Genomic DNA, 12011 nt, shown 5'->3' with positions numbered 1-12011 from the left:
TTTAAAAATGCACCGCACATGGCTTTATCATCTTCAGAAAGGTCAAAATTGAATTTGGACAAAAGAATGACAGTAGATTAGAGAAGAAGACTAATTCGCACAAAGCGTACAGCAAAAGGGGAAATGTGATCAATGATTCGAATTTGGAAAATGAGTTGGGTATTCCAAATTTTGACCAAACCAAAAGAACGGGACTTGTTTTGGTCGCAATCAAATAAATTAAACAGACCGACTCTCCGTGAACAAGAGAGGGTGGTCACCAATTCACCAACTTTGACCCGTTCAACCCCCGATTGCTTGCCCAAAGAATTTGAATACATCTGGCCCCTTTGCCTCCATAATCTGTAGCGTCTGGTTTTTCGTCTAGGCGTCTAAACATACTTTGTCTAATTATTTTAATAATGAGTTTGAAATTGTGTTCAAGTTTAATTTGTTTATTAATTAGAATCGAATTCAAATACATTTTTATTGGGTTCTCGAATTTGTCTAATTATTTTAATGAGTTTGAAATTGTGTTTAAATTTAATTTATTTATTTATCAGAGTCGAATTTAAATGACTTTTTATCGAATTCAAATATTTTGAAAATTAAATTTGAATTAAATTTAAAAGTTTATTAAACTTAAAATATCATTATTGAAGTTTAACTTAAACTCTTTTAATTTGACTTACAGCCATGACAATTGAAAGTGTAGAACCAGCGGCTGGGGCAAAAGAAAGGAGGCCAGCAAAGCAACGCCTCAGCAGTTCAAATATATTCTCTCCCCGTTTACGTTTCCGCCGCCGCCTCCTCCTCCTCCTCCTGCCGATATATATACATCTCTAGTCATCTTCTTGGACTCCTTCTATACACACAAAGAAAGAGAAAAAGATCGTGCATGAGACACGGTTTCTAGAACACGTTGCCAGTGAGGTGGGGGGGACTAATACTAGCATAATTTTGACCATTTAAATTTGGTGGCATTGCTTGTTATTCTCAATCTTTTCTGCGTATATTCCCAGAAGCCCTCTTCGACTCTCATTTCCTCTAATTCTTCACTGGCCACAACACGTTGAAGGAAATAAACACTCTCATTTCCTCTTTTCCCTTTTTTCCTAATATACTTCCTCTAGTAAAACTCCTGCATCCATTTCATTTTCTGGCGCTCTCTCCCTCTGCATCCGGGGCTTCTATCCTTCTTTAGTGAAGAGATCGTTGAAGCTATCTGGGTTTGAGATTCACCTTAGAGGTAATTACTTTTTCTGGGTTGTTTTATTTATTAATGGTACTTGTGTAGCATACATTAGTATTTCACCATAAAGATCTGTTCTTGATTTATTTTTTGGCTAGATTTTATTTCTGCATTTTATGTTCTTGCGTTGTATGATGCTTCAAATAATATTTTATTTTATGTTTGAACTTCTAATCCTGGTTTTGTTTTAAAATTAACAACTTCAGCGGTGTATCCGATCTACTTCACAACAGATTTCATTGTGAGGGTTTTATGCATGGTGATTGGTTATTGATATTTAGCTCAATTTGATCTGTCAAGTGTCAGCAGACGGATTTATACAGAAACGACCAGATTTAACTGCCTGATCTCTTGATTATTGCGGTTGATATACACATTTTTTCGACCAGATTTAACTGCCTGTCCTCTTGATTATTGCGGTTGATATACATATATTTTTTTTTCCTCTGTCTCTTTCTGTGGAACCAGATTGTGGCTACTTTACAACTACAATAGAACTGCATTTAGGTTGATAAGTTGGAAAATCTGTCATGACCTTCTCTCGGAACAATATGAATGTATTTCCCTGCAATTGTGTAGTCTCCCAACAAATTATTGGTTTTCTCTTTTTTTCAATGCTTTGGCTCACATTTTGTCAAGTACGCTTTATGAGACACAGTATTCTCCAGAAATTCTCAATCGGAATCAACTCTAGATCATTTTCTTCTCTCTCTCAGTTGTCTGTTTTTGTCTTCTCTAAAATGTTTCTGCTTATCTCACCAATTCTTGTTATGTTTGAGCAGGAAAATAATGGAAGAAACAAAGACAAAGGCGCCATTGCTCGCCCCTTCATCAGGGAAATTTCCAGATTATAAGAAATCAATCAAGTTGAAATATGTCAAACTTGGTTATCACTACCTTATCACTCATGCAATGTACCTGTTCATTACCCCCTTTGTAATTGTAATTGCAGCACAAATGTCCACCTGGTCTCTCCCTGATCTTTACGAGCTATGGGATAATCTCCAGTATAACCTCATTTCGGTGATCCTGTGCTCAAGTCTCATAGTTTTCATATCGACCATCTATTTCCTCACTCGTCCTCGTCCAGTTTACCTTGTTGATTTCTCCTGCTACAAGCCTGATGAAGCTCAAAGATGCACAATGAAGACTTTCATAGATCAGTCCGAAATGGTTGGCTCATTCGCAAAAGAGAATCTTGAGTTTCAAAGGAAAATCCTTCAAAGGTCTGGCCTTGGAGATAACACTTATCTTCCTGAGGCTGTCCTTAAGATACCTCCAAATCCATCAATGAAAGAAGCTAGAAAAGAGGCCGAGGCTGTTATGTTTGGTGCCATCGATGAGCTTTTGGCAAAGACTAAGGTAAAAGCAAAAGACATTGGAATTTTGGTTGTCAACTGTAGCTTGTTCAATCCAACTCCATCTTTGTCTGCAATGATAATTAATCATTATAAACTTCGAGGGAACGTAGCCAGTTATAATTTAGGCGGCATGGGATGTAGTGCAGGTTTAATTTCTATTGACCTAGCTAAAAAACTCCTTCAGTTCCATCCAAACTCATATGCCTTGGTCGTCAGCATGGAGAACATCACTCTGAATTGGTATTTTGGAAATGACCGATCGAAGCTTGTATCCAATTGTTTGTTCAGAATGGGAGGTGCCGCAATACTACTTTCCAACAAATTCTCGGAAAAAAGAAGATCGAAGTATCAATTGGTTCACACTGTTCGCACCCACAAGGGTGCTGATGATAAGTGCTATGCCTGTGTCTTTCAAGAAGAAGACGCGGATGGAAAGATTGGAGTTTCTTTATCAAAGGAGCTCATGGCTGTAGCTGGTGATGCATTGAAGACCAATATCACTACTCTAGGACCTCTTGTTCTCCCAATGTCGGAACAATTGCTTTTCTTTGCTACGCTAGTTGGGAAGAAACTATTCAAGATGAAGCTCAAGCCTTACATCCCCGATTTTAAACTAGCTTTTGACCATTTCTGCATTCATGCTGGAGGTAGAGCCGTCCTGGATGAACTGGAGAAGAATTTGCAGCTATCTGAATGGCATATGGAGCCATCAAGAATGACACTGCATCGATTTGGCAACACCTCAAGCAGTTCTCTGTGGTATGAATTGGCTTACACGGAAGCCAAGGGAAGAGTAAAAAGAGGACACAGAGTATGGCAAATAGCATTTGGTTCAGGTTTCAAGTGCAACAGTGCTGTATGGAAGGCCCTCAGAACTGTGAAGCCTGCAAAGGAAAAAAACCCCTGGATGTCTGAGATTGATAAGTTTCCCGTGGAGGTTCCAAAGGTAGCAGACATTTGAGGTTCGCAGATGATATTGAGCATATTCTCAGTTCTGTTAGTCTAGAGGTTGCCATCGTTAGTTTTTCTGTTATGTTCTGGTCTAGATTAGTTACTTTTACTTATATGAAGGGGGCGATTGACTGGGGTTTTATTATTCCAAAGCTCTAAGACTTAGCCATCAACAATGTACATGAGTTCAGACAAAAGGTTCTGATCCCTAGTTCAGGACGTGGATCAGTGAGAACATCGTTAGAGATGGTTTGGCATTTCCTTTTGGCCAACTCTGTGACTCAGACATTTGAGCATGTCAAGATTGCGTTCTTAACCCTCTTTACCTGGCGGAATCTCTTTGTGCGTGTATTATTACTGGTACAACCATAAGCTGCACCTTTTGTCACGATACGGTGCTTCTAAATTAGAGGTGCAAACGAATCGAGCGAGCGGCTCGATTCAAGCTCGACTCGAGCTCGATATTGGTTGAGCCAGTGTCGAGTTCGAGCTCGAGTTCAAAACATTAAGTTCGTGGCTCGCGAGCTCGAATATATATATTTTTTTTATTTTTATTTTTATTTTTATTTTTATTTTTATTTTTAATAGTAAAATTACATAAATATCCTTAATATTTTATTATTTATTTAAAAAAATATTATTTTATTTATTTTTTTAAAAATAAAATAATTATTTTTTATTTTTTTCGAGTTCGAACTCAAGCTCAACTCGAAATTTTTTATTTTTATTTTTAATAATAAAATTACATATATATCTTTAATATTTTATTATTTATTAAAAATATTATTTTATTTATTTTTTAAAAAATAAAATAATTATTTTTTATTTTTTTCGAGCTCGAACTCGAACTCAAGCTCGGCTCAAATCGAGTCGAATTCGAGCTCGAACTTGCAAATTACTAGCTTGTCAAGCTCGAGCTCGATGAAATTAAGTCAAGACTTGACTCGATAAGATCAAAACTCGAATCGGCTCGACTCGTTTGCACCCCTATTCTAAACTGCGAGTAGGGCAAGAAGTAGTCTTCGGTTTATGCTCTCACAACCATTTTGTGTACTCAGTAGGGAAGCGTCTGATTCAGAAAAAGGTCTTAGAAAACTAGAGACCAGATTAGGATTTAAGCGTATGGAATATTGTTACATTAGATCTCTAATATTCAACTCGCTCAGGACCAAAATGACCAAGTTCAGGAAGAATAGCAACGCTAGTGCCCTAATTTTTAGCTCGCTCAGGATCGAAATGACTGAGCTCAGAAAATAATAGCACACCAATCTCTCTAATGAATTTTGAGGTTAGTTAAGTCTGCCAGTACATGCAACGATCAGGAAACAGTCTTGGCACCGGAATATATAGAAAAGCACAAATATAACAGACTTGAGAAACATGGCTTTATTTACACATTCAAATCCGCCAGAATATAAAGACAAAGACACGATCCTAATAGCCTATAATTGTAACCACGTCTACAGCATCTAAGAACCAGCTAGAATTCATGCAGACGAGTTTAGATGCACAAGCAAAGTGACACAGGGTTAAGTCAGCCAGTCTTCTGAAAGTGAATTCTCTCAACTAAAAGAAATCCACCATCCGTTGGAAACTAGTCCTTGGATGATTTGTTGATAAGTGACTTGTGGATGTGCGGAATCACACCTCCACCAGCAATGGTTCCTTTGATCAGTGTATCGAGTTCTTCGTCACCTCGAATTGCCAGCTGCAAATGTCTTGGAGTAATACGTTTCACCTTAAGATCCTTACTTGCATTGCCAGCAAGCTCCAACACTTCAGCAGTCAAATACTCCAAGATAGCTGCAGAGTAGACTGCCGCTGTTGCACCCACTCTCCCATGTGCTGTTGTCCTCTGTTTCAGTAAACGATGGATCCGACCAACTGGAAACTGCAGTCAAATGCGATATACAGTCATTTCACTAAGAGAATTGGTTAGCTAACACATCACATTCGGCTTAGCAAATAACAGCTAGTACAAACATTTAGAACCAAGAAAACAATATATCCAACTAACAAATGACCTTTGAAAAAGTAGACAAGTTAAAGAATTACTCCATAACCACAAAGAACCCTAATTTCTCATTAAACATGAAAGAGGGGAAGGGGGGGGGGTGGGAAGAAAAACTTAAAGCAAGTACACGATATCAAAAACAATAACCAAACAAGAAGAAGACATACAGATGTTCCCAACAGTCAGAAAACTTTCAGTGTGTTCATAAACATGAATATGCAACAAAATATCACTGCTAAACAGTAAACAAATACATAAGAAATTTTACATTTGCTAGTCATTAAGAAGAAGGGAACGGCAAAAGAGAGGAAGAAAATACTAAGATGAAGAAATTCAGTTTGATTTCTTCCTGGCTCTCAATAGTTATCCTATCTTGCATGAGTGGAGGGCACATAATGGCCAAAGAAAGAAGAAAAAGAAGAAGAAGAGGTAACAAAAGAAAGTTATTCATGTCACACAGATCCATATGAACAAGAACCGGGTTGATATGTTCCTGAACCATCCGCAGTTGGGTAAAGACTAATATGGTTATTGAATACTTACAAAACAAGTTCAACTTCTAGAACAAACCGACAAAACTGATTTGAGCATTTCAACCAAACATCTTTTTTTGTCTCTTACTTGCTGGGCATGTGGATCATGGAAGAGTAACATGTAAACTGTCCAATGATCTTATCTCCTTTTATTTTTGATCATTTGAGTTTTACTGATAAAGCATCACTGACTTTGAAATTAAGAATAGAACATTCTTCTCTTTTTCTTCCTTTCCTCTTTTAATAGTTTCATTTTTCACATAGCATTAGATTGTATTACCACATGAATAAGACATTTTACAAATCCATAACAATGAGCACCATTACTTCGATTTTCCCAAAAATAAAAATAGTAGTGAAATAAACTCACAACTTTCTAAAATTCCTAGGTAGAAACTATAAACTAATCATTCAAATGCACAGAAGTAGAGTAAATCTACGGGCTTATTCCCACAATATTATAGTTTTTAATCAATTTATCGCACCTTTAAAATCAATTAAAAGCCCAATAATCATGTAAATAACCGCAGAATCTCCGCATGCATAACTTTGTGTATTTTTGCAGGGTCAGGGCCTTCATATCATATGGTAAAAGAACAAATCTTAAACCCAAATAAACAAATAAGAAAACCATGCAAAAGGAAGAAATCAATAAGAAAATTGAAAAACAAAACAGGAAGGGAAGAACACAAAACTTGCTTCGGAAGGGTAGTCAGGAATTCGGTTTTTTTTTCTTTTTTTAAAAAAAAAACGAAAAAAAAGGGTTGGGAAAAAGTACTTGGAGGCCGGCACGAGAGGAACGAGAAGTAGGTTTCTTCTTGTCCTTGTCTTTGTCCTTGTTAGCCGCAGCGGACGCGGAGGAGTTCTTGCCGGTTATCAAGCCCTTGGCGCCTTTTCCCGACATTTTTTCCCGCCAAATCCCTCCAACCGATTGGAAGGGCTTTCAGTTTTTATCAAGGCTTGAGAACGAAAAAGAGGCTTTTTGGAGCTTCCGGTTCGGGTTTTGATCGACGGGTCGCAACTCACAAGTCACAAACGAGGCAGCAGGCAGTCCAGTCGAAGACGGAGAGAAAGAGAGGAGAGGAGGAAAGTTAACGCGCGAGGCGCGCGCAGTAATGGAGTTGTCATTAAGGGGGGATGCCGTATTTAGGTTACCCTGAATTTCGTTGGAATTTGCACAACTGTCCGCTTTGCATTCACTGCCATTGAGGGTAAAAGGGTAATTTCGTGTACACCACGGGTACTCCAGACGAGATTGCTTTTTACCTCTTCTGTTCCCAGGGCAGGCAGCTGGATAAGGATCGCTCAAAATCCCCCTCCCTCTTTCCTTACAACGTTGGTCTGTCGGGAAATTTCAACACATATTTAACTCGTGTTACCTTTCTAACTTTACCAAATCGCCCTAAAACAGTAAAGAAATCTTCGGCTCTTGAACTCGTATAACCCGTTTTGGCTCGTTCAGTAGATAAGGCAATTTCAAATTGTCCAGCTTTTAAGAATTTCTAGAATTTTTAAAGCCGCATTACGTTGCTAAAAATCTCTGCTAAACCTTTACAAGAATTAAAGGTTAGATAGAAGAAGTTAACTTTTAGGGTTCGTTTGGGAGTGAATGATTTGGAGAGAAAAGAAGGCGAAAGAAGAGAAAGCGAACATTTCCTTCGTTTGTTAGTTTTTATTAGGAAAGAAAAGAAGAGAAATGGAAGGATTTAAGAGGATAAATAGTAAGTAAAAGTTTTTCTCCCAAATTAGAGAGAAAGTTGGAGGAAACTTATGAAAGTTTTTTAAAATATCTATTTTATCCTTAAAAATGTCTTGAACAAATATTTAATGATTTTTATATCCAAAATCATTCCACTAATTCTCAAAACTCCCAAACAACACAACAATCCCTTCTCTTCTCTCATAACTAAAGTTTTCCGTTCGTCTCTTTTCTATCCTAAACTCCCAAATAGCTTGAAAAGGAAAAGGTTAGTCAATCACACTTGGATTAAAACACGCTTCACCATATACTAACTTCCGCAACTGTAGCTGCTTAACTTAAAACTGGAAATACTTGAGAAACTGGTACAGACATAGGCCTTTATCTTGATTGCTTTAGATTTTACAAAATCTGATTACAGAGAATAATCAACATCAATGAAAGCAACCTTTTAGGTAATTATATAAGTTATATTTTTTTTTATCATTATGAAATCTACAATCAGAATATAAAAGTAATTGAGAACATCACAAAAACTGATTACTCGTAATCAAAATGTATAATCTGTTAAAATAATCGATTTGAGTACAGGCCCACCATGCTCACGGGAAGTGGTGTAAACTAAAGTGCCAATCATCCCTTGAACCGTCATGAAATAACTGCAAAACTTCAAGAATTTCCAAATACCACAACTCTCACGTCAATCCCAACAAGTGCGGTCAAAAGGTAATGAACATAACCCACATTTTATAAACGCGCCGTACAAGCACATTTCTAATGAATCATCACCAGTCATGTAGTAGCTAGCTTCCAGCGAAGCCTTGATATACATACAGACAATAACTAAGTGCACCAAGCAATGGTCGCGGGTTTACCACAATAGCTGTTCTTAAGAGAGCAGATCCGCAAATTTAAACTAAAGATATCCTGCCTAGAGGCAAAGGAAAGACAATTAGACTGACATCCGACAGAGGAGGAATCTTTGTACGTGGCATTTGACATCCCAACCAACACAGATATCATCAGCCCCTCAGGCGTTCTCCATCTCTTCTTTCTCCCTGGACTTTCCCTCATCTGTAATGTGGAACCCCTCAATTTTGCGGGAAACTTCATCTGCACTAACCTTCACCCTTCCTGTTCCACCATTTGCTGCAATAGGTTCACTCTCATCATTAATCAGTGGCCCTGTTTGCCATATTCTGATTGTTCCATCTTCAGATCCTGAGGCATATGTTTCCCCGCCTGGTGCAAAGCGAACACAGTGCACAGGACCATGGTGACCCTTGTTACATGCTGCACCCAAAAGATAAATACTTAGCGTGAAACTGGAGACCAACCAAGGATGTATTCCCTAAACCTTCAAGCGTCAGGTTAGTACATGTACATCAACTAATTGAAACAGGACAAAAAGAAAATCAGACGCAACATGGGATACAAGGAGCCTGTAAAGCAACCAGCGAGGCCAGGATTTAGAAGGTCAAGGGTCAATGAGAAAATAATATCTCTGCCTAGAGGCCCCGACATTCTTTTCATATTACAATCCATGTCTCATAATTTTGTAATATGCGGTCCAAAATCTGAAGTTGGTTCACTCTAAATCTCGTTTATTTTACTGACGTACCTATCTCGTCACCAGTATGAAAATCAAAAACACGAATCCACATGTCTTCTCCTGCAGCAACAAATTTGAAACCATATTTGGGTTCCAAAGAAGCTGACTCTACGGTGCATGGCATGTTGTAGCTCTTAACCAATCCAAAACTGCAAAACAAGAAAACACATGTGACTAGAAGTTAGGCCCGCAGAATCAAGACAAATGCATCTGATTTTCGTTGAACTCACTGATTTGCATCCCAGAACTTCACACTGAAACCATCAGCAGTTGTAATGTATCGACCATCTTGACTAACTTCAGCACTAGTCACGGGTGATTTAGTCTCTAGTGTTTCGACTACTTTGCCAGTTCTGACATCCCATAATCTGAAATGGGAAATAAACCATTAGAAGATAAGCTTCAACCTCCTGTAAGATCTCAAACACATTATAGAGAATCTGAAACACGAAAAACAAGTACGGACAAAAAAGTAAATGAAATACCAGGTTATAGCAATAAAGCTTATCTTATTTTCAAACTTCCACCTCTAACCTCAACATACACGCTAACTTCAATTTTCATAGTGTGAACTATGAAATCTATCTAATAAAATGGAAATGAGGATCTGAAACTTTAAAAACCCAAGAACCAAAGATTTCAGTACACCGAATTCTATGGTACAAGCATACCTGACCCCTCCCATATCCGTACAAGAACTTAAAATTGTCTGATCACTGTGGAGCCATGTAACAGTTCTGACAGAGCCAGGAGACTTGTCTACTTCTCTAGGAGGAGCATCAGGGCGATTCAGATCATATATTCGAAGAACTTTCTCAACTCCTCCAGTAAGTAAAAAATTGGTATCCTATTCCAGGAAAAGGAAGTAATTCTAAGAAGAGCATGAATTGATGGCAAGAAAGTGTTTATACAGGAAATGACTCAAAGATGTACCTCTGAGAAAGCACAGGCTCGAACAATGTGCTTGTGCTCAAAAGAATGCAGTATGTCCCCAGTTATAGCATCCCAGATTTTTCTGTATCACAATAAACCAGATTGTACAAGGCAATCAATTGAATGCTGATCAATGGAGCCAATACCACCCTTGTTCTTAAATGCAGGAGATGACAAGAAGACCGAAAGACATCAAGACAAATGCATATAATTTCTTGAGCGACTATCAACAGTGTGCAAGTTTGGTTCGCTTTGCAAGAGTATTGAGGAGCATGTTACATACGCAGAGAAGTCAGCAGAACCAGTAGCAGCACGAAAAGCATTTGTATCCAAGCAGCAACTCCAGACTGCACCTTTATGCCCTTCAAATGTTCCAATCCAATCTCCAGTCTCACCATTTCTAAGCATAGGATTGGAATCTGGAATATACGAACGAAATATGATATACTAATCAACTAGAAGTATGAAAGTGCAGAAAACAGGGTTCTTTACAACAATGAAATACAACTAAGATAAACTCTCATATCTTACTCCTACCGGAACTAACTGCTTGAAAAATTATAAGCAAACAAGCCATTGAACATTGACATATGCTGGTTCGATTAAGGTGCCCTTCTCAGACAATACTCCTTTCACTCAATGCCAAAATAAGGAAGCAATCAAAACCTAGAGTTGCTTCTAGTAATTCACAATGATCGTCCTAATTTACACTGCTGACAGATAATGGACAAAAGTACTCAAGAAACTGTACATCAACGGTAATTAGACACGAGTATCAGCATGATCAGAGCCTTCTACTCGGGGGGCGGGAGGAAGTATTTTAGAATCTCAAGAAATTTAACAAGAAACAATTGATTGTCGGAATGAAAATAATCTCAGTATAATTATCCAACGTATGTACCAACAGATACGTTGAATCTCTCGCATATATGTAAAATGTGAATAAAAACTTAGGAAAAACCGAAAAAAAAAAAGTGCAAACCTTTGCTGGCACTGATGAGGAAGTAGCCATCTGGAGTGACAGGACTATAGAACAAATCAACGACGGGGCGCGAATGGCCGTGGCAAACCAACGGCACCGCCACTCTCTTCTTATCCATTTCTCCCAAATACAAATTCTACTATGTTCAACAAAATACCTCAGCTATTTATGTATATCTACCGTTTTTAATCTAAAATTTTATTTATTTGATTGATATATATTCTAGCAAATACGGAAAAGATTTTTTAAAATTATTTTGAATGCAATGTTTTGTTGAGCTGCCAAAATTACAATTAACAAAATATAAAAGGGAAAAAAAAAAAGACAGCTGCAATTAAACAAGGTTGTAAGAAATGAGAAAGAAAATTCTGGTGGTGTATAAGATTTAAATGTACGTGAATCTGGCGGTATATGGAATACAAGTGGGATTCAGGAAAGGGAATCCGCACCTCCTAGCCCCTCCCTGTTAGCTCGGCTGTAGATGGAGATTTTCAAAATTGTGGAGATCAAGGGTTGGGAAAGAAAGAACTGAGAAAGAGGCGAGCGGGTGACCGGGCTAGGCGCAGGGTCAAATTCTGGCCGGGGCAAGGCTTTTTATGGGAGGTTCATGGCTCTTATTGGCTCCACTCGAATTAACTGTTTTTGAAGGTATTTTTTAAAATTTTATTATAATTTTGTATATGAAAAATTTTTAC

At 37.9% G+C, this 12011-nt stretch overlaps 3 protein-coding genes across 4 annotated transcripts; 1 reads left to right on the top strand and 2 right to left on the bottom strand.

Moving 5' to 3' along the window:
* The first annotated feature begins 718 nt into the window (after window positions 1–718).
* LOC113693846 (3-ketoacyl-CoA synthase 11) lies at window positions 719–3878 on the top strand. The gene is made up of 2 exons (XM_027212585.2): window positions 719–1228; window positions 2014–3878. The coding sequence occupies exon 2, from the start codon at window positions 2021–2023 to the stop codon at window positions 3551–3553; it is 1533 nt and encodes a 510-aa protein (XP_027068386.1). The 5' UTR covers window positions 719–1228; window positions 2014–2020; the 3' UTR covers window positions 3554–3878.
* Window positions 3879–4914: 1036 nt separating this feature from the next.
* Window positions 4915–7248, bottom strand: LOC113691679 (probable histone H2A variant 3). Its single transcript, XM_027209939.2, has 2 exons — window positions 6869–7248; window positions 4915–5434 (listed from the first exon to the last, which is right to left on the bottom strand). Exons 1-2 carry the CDS (start codon window positions 6992–6994, stop codon window positions 5138–5140), a joined length of 423 nt encoding a protein of 140 aa, XP_027065740.1. The 5' UTR covers window positions 6995–7248; the 3' UTR covers window positions 4915–5137.
* Window positions 7249–8516: 1268 nt separating this feature from the next.
* LOC113694020 (uncharacterized) lies at window positions 8517–11900 on the bottom strand. Of its 2 annotated transcripts, XM_027212862.2 has the most exons (8): window positions 11766–11900; window positions 11317–11452; window positions 10618–10753; window positions 10335–10416; window positions 10073–10248; window positions 9632–9769; window positions 9411–9550; window positions 8517–9082 (listed from the first exon to the last, which is right to left on the bottom strand). In XM_027212862.2, exons 2-8 carry the CDS (start codon window positions 11432–11434, stop codon window positions 8820–8822), a joined length of 1053 nt encoding a protein of 350 aa, XP_027068663.1. In that variant the 5' UTR covers window positions 11435–11452; window positions 11766–11900; the 3' UTR covers window positions 8517–8819. The 2 variants fall into 2 exon arrangements, with proteins under 2 accessions (XP_027068663.1, XP_071908722.1); XM_072052621.1 differs by having other exon boundaries at window positions 11317–11900.
* Between the last annotated feature and the right edge of the window lie 111 nt (window positions 11901–12011).

Source organism: Coffea arabica, chromosome 6c (genome assembly GCF_036785885.1).
Source record: "Coffea arabica cultivar ET-39 chromosome 6c, Coffea Arabica ET-39 HiFi, whole genome shotgun sequence".
NCBI classification, from domain to species: Eukaryota; Viridiplantae; Streptophyta; class Magnoliopsida; order Gentianales; family Rubiaceae; genus Coffea; species Coffea arabica.
This window is presented reverse-complemented; position numbering and strand designations above follow the sequence as displayed.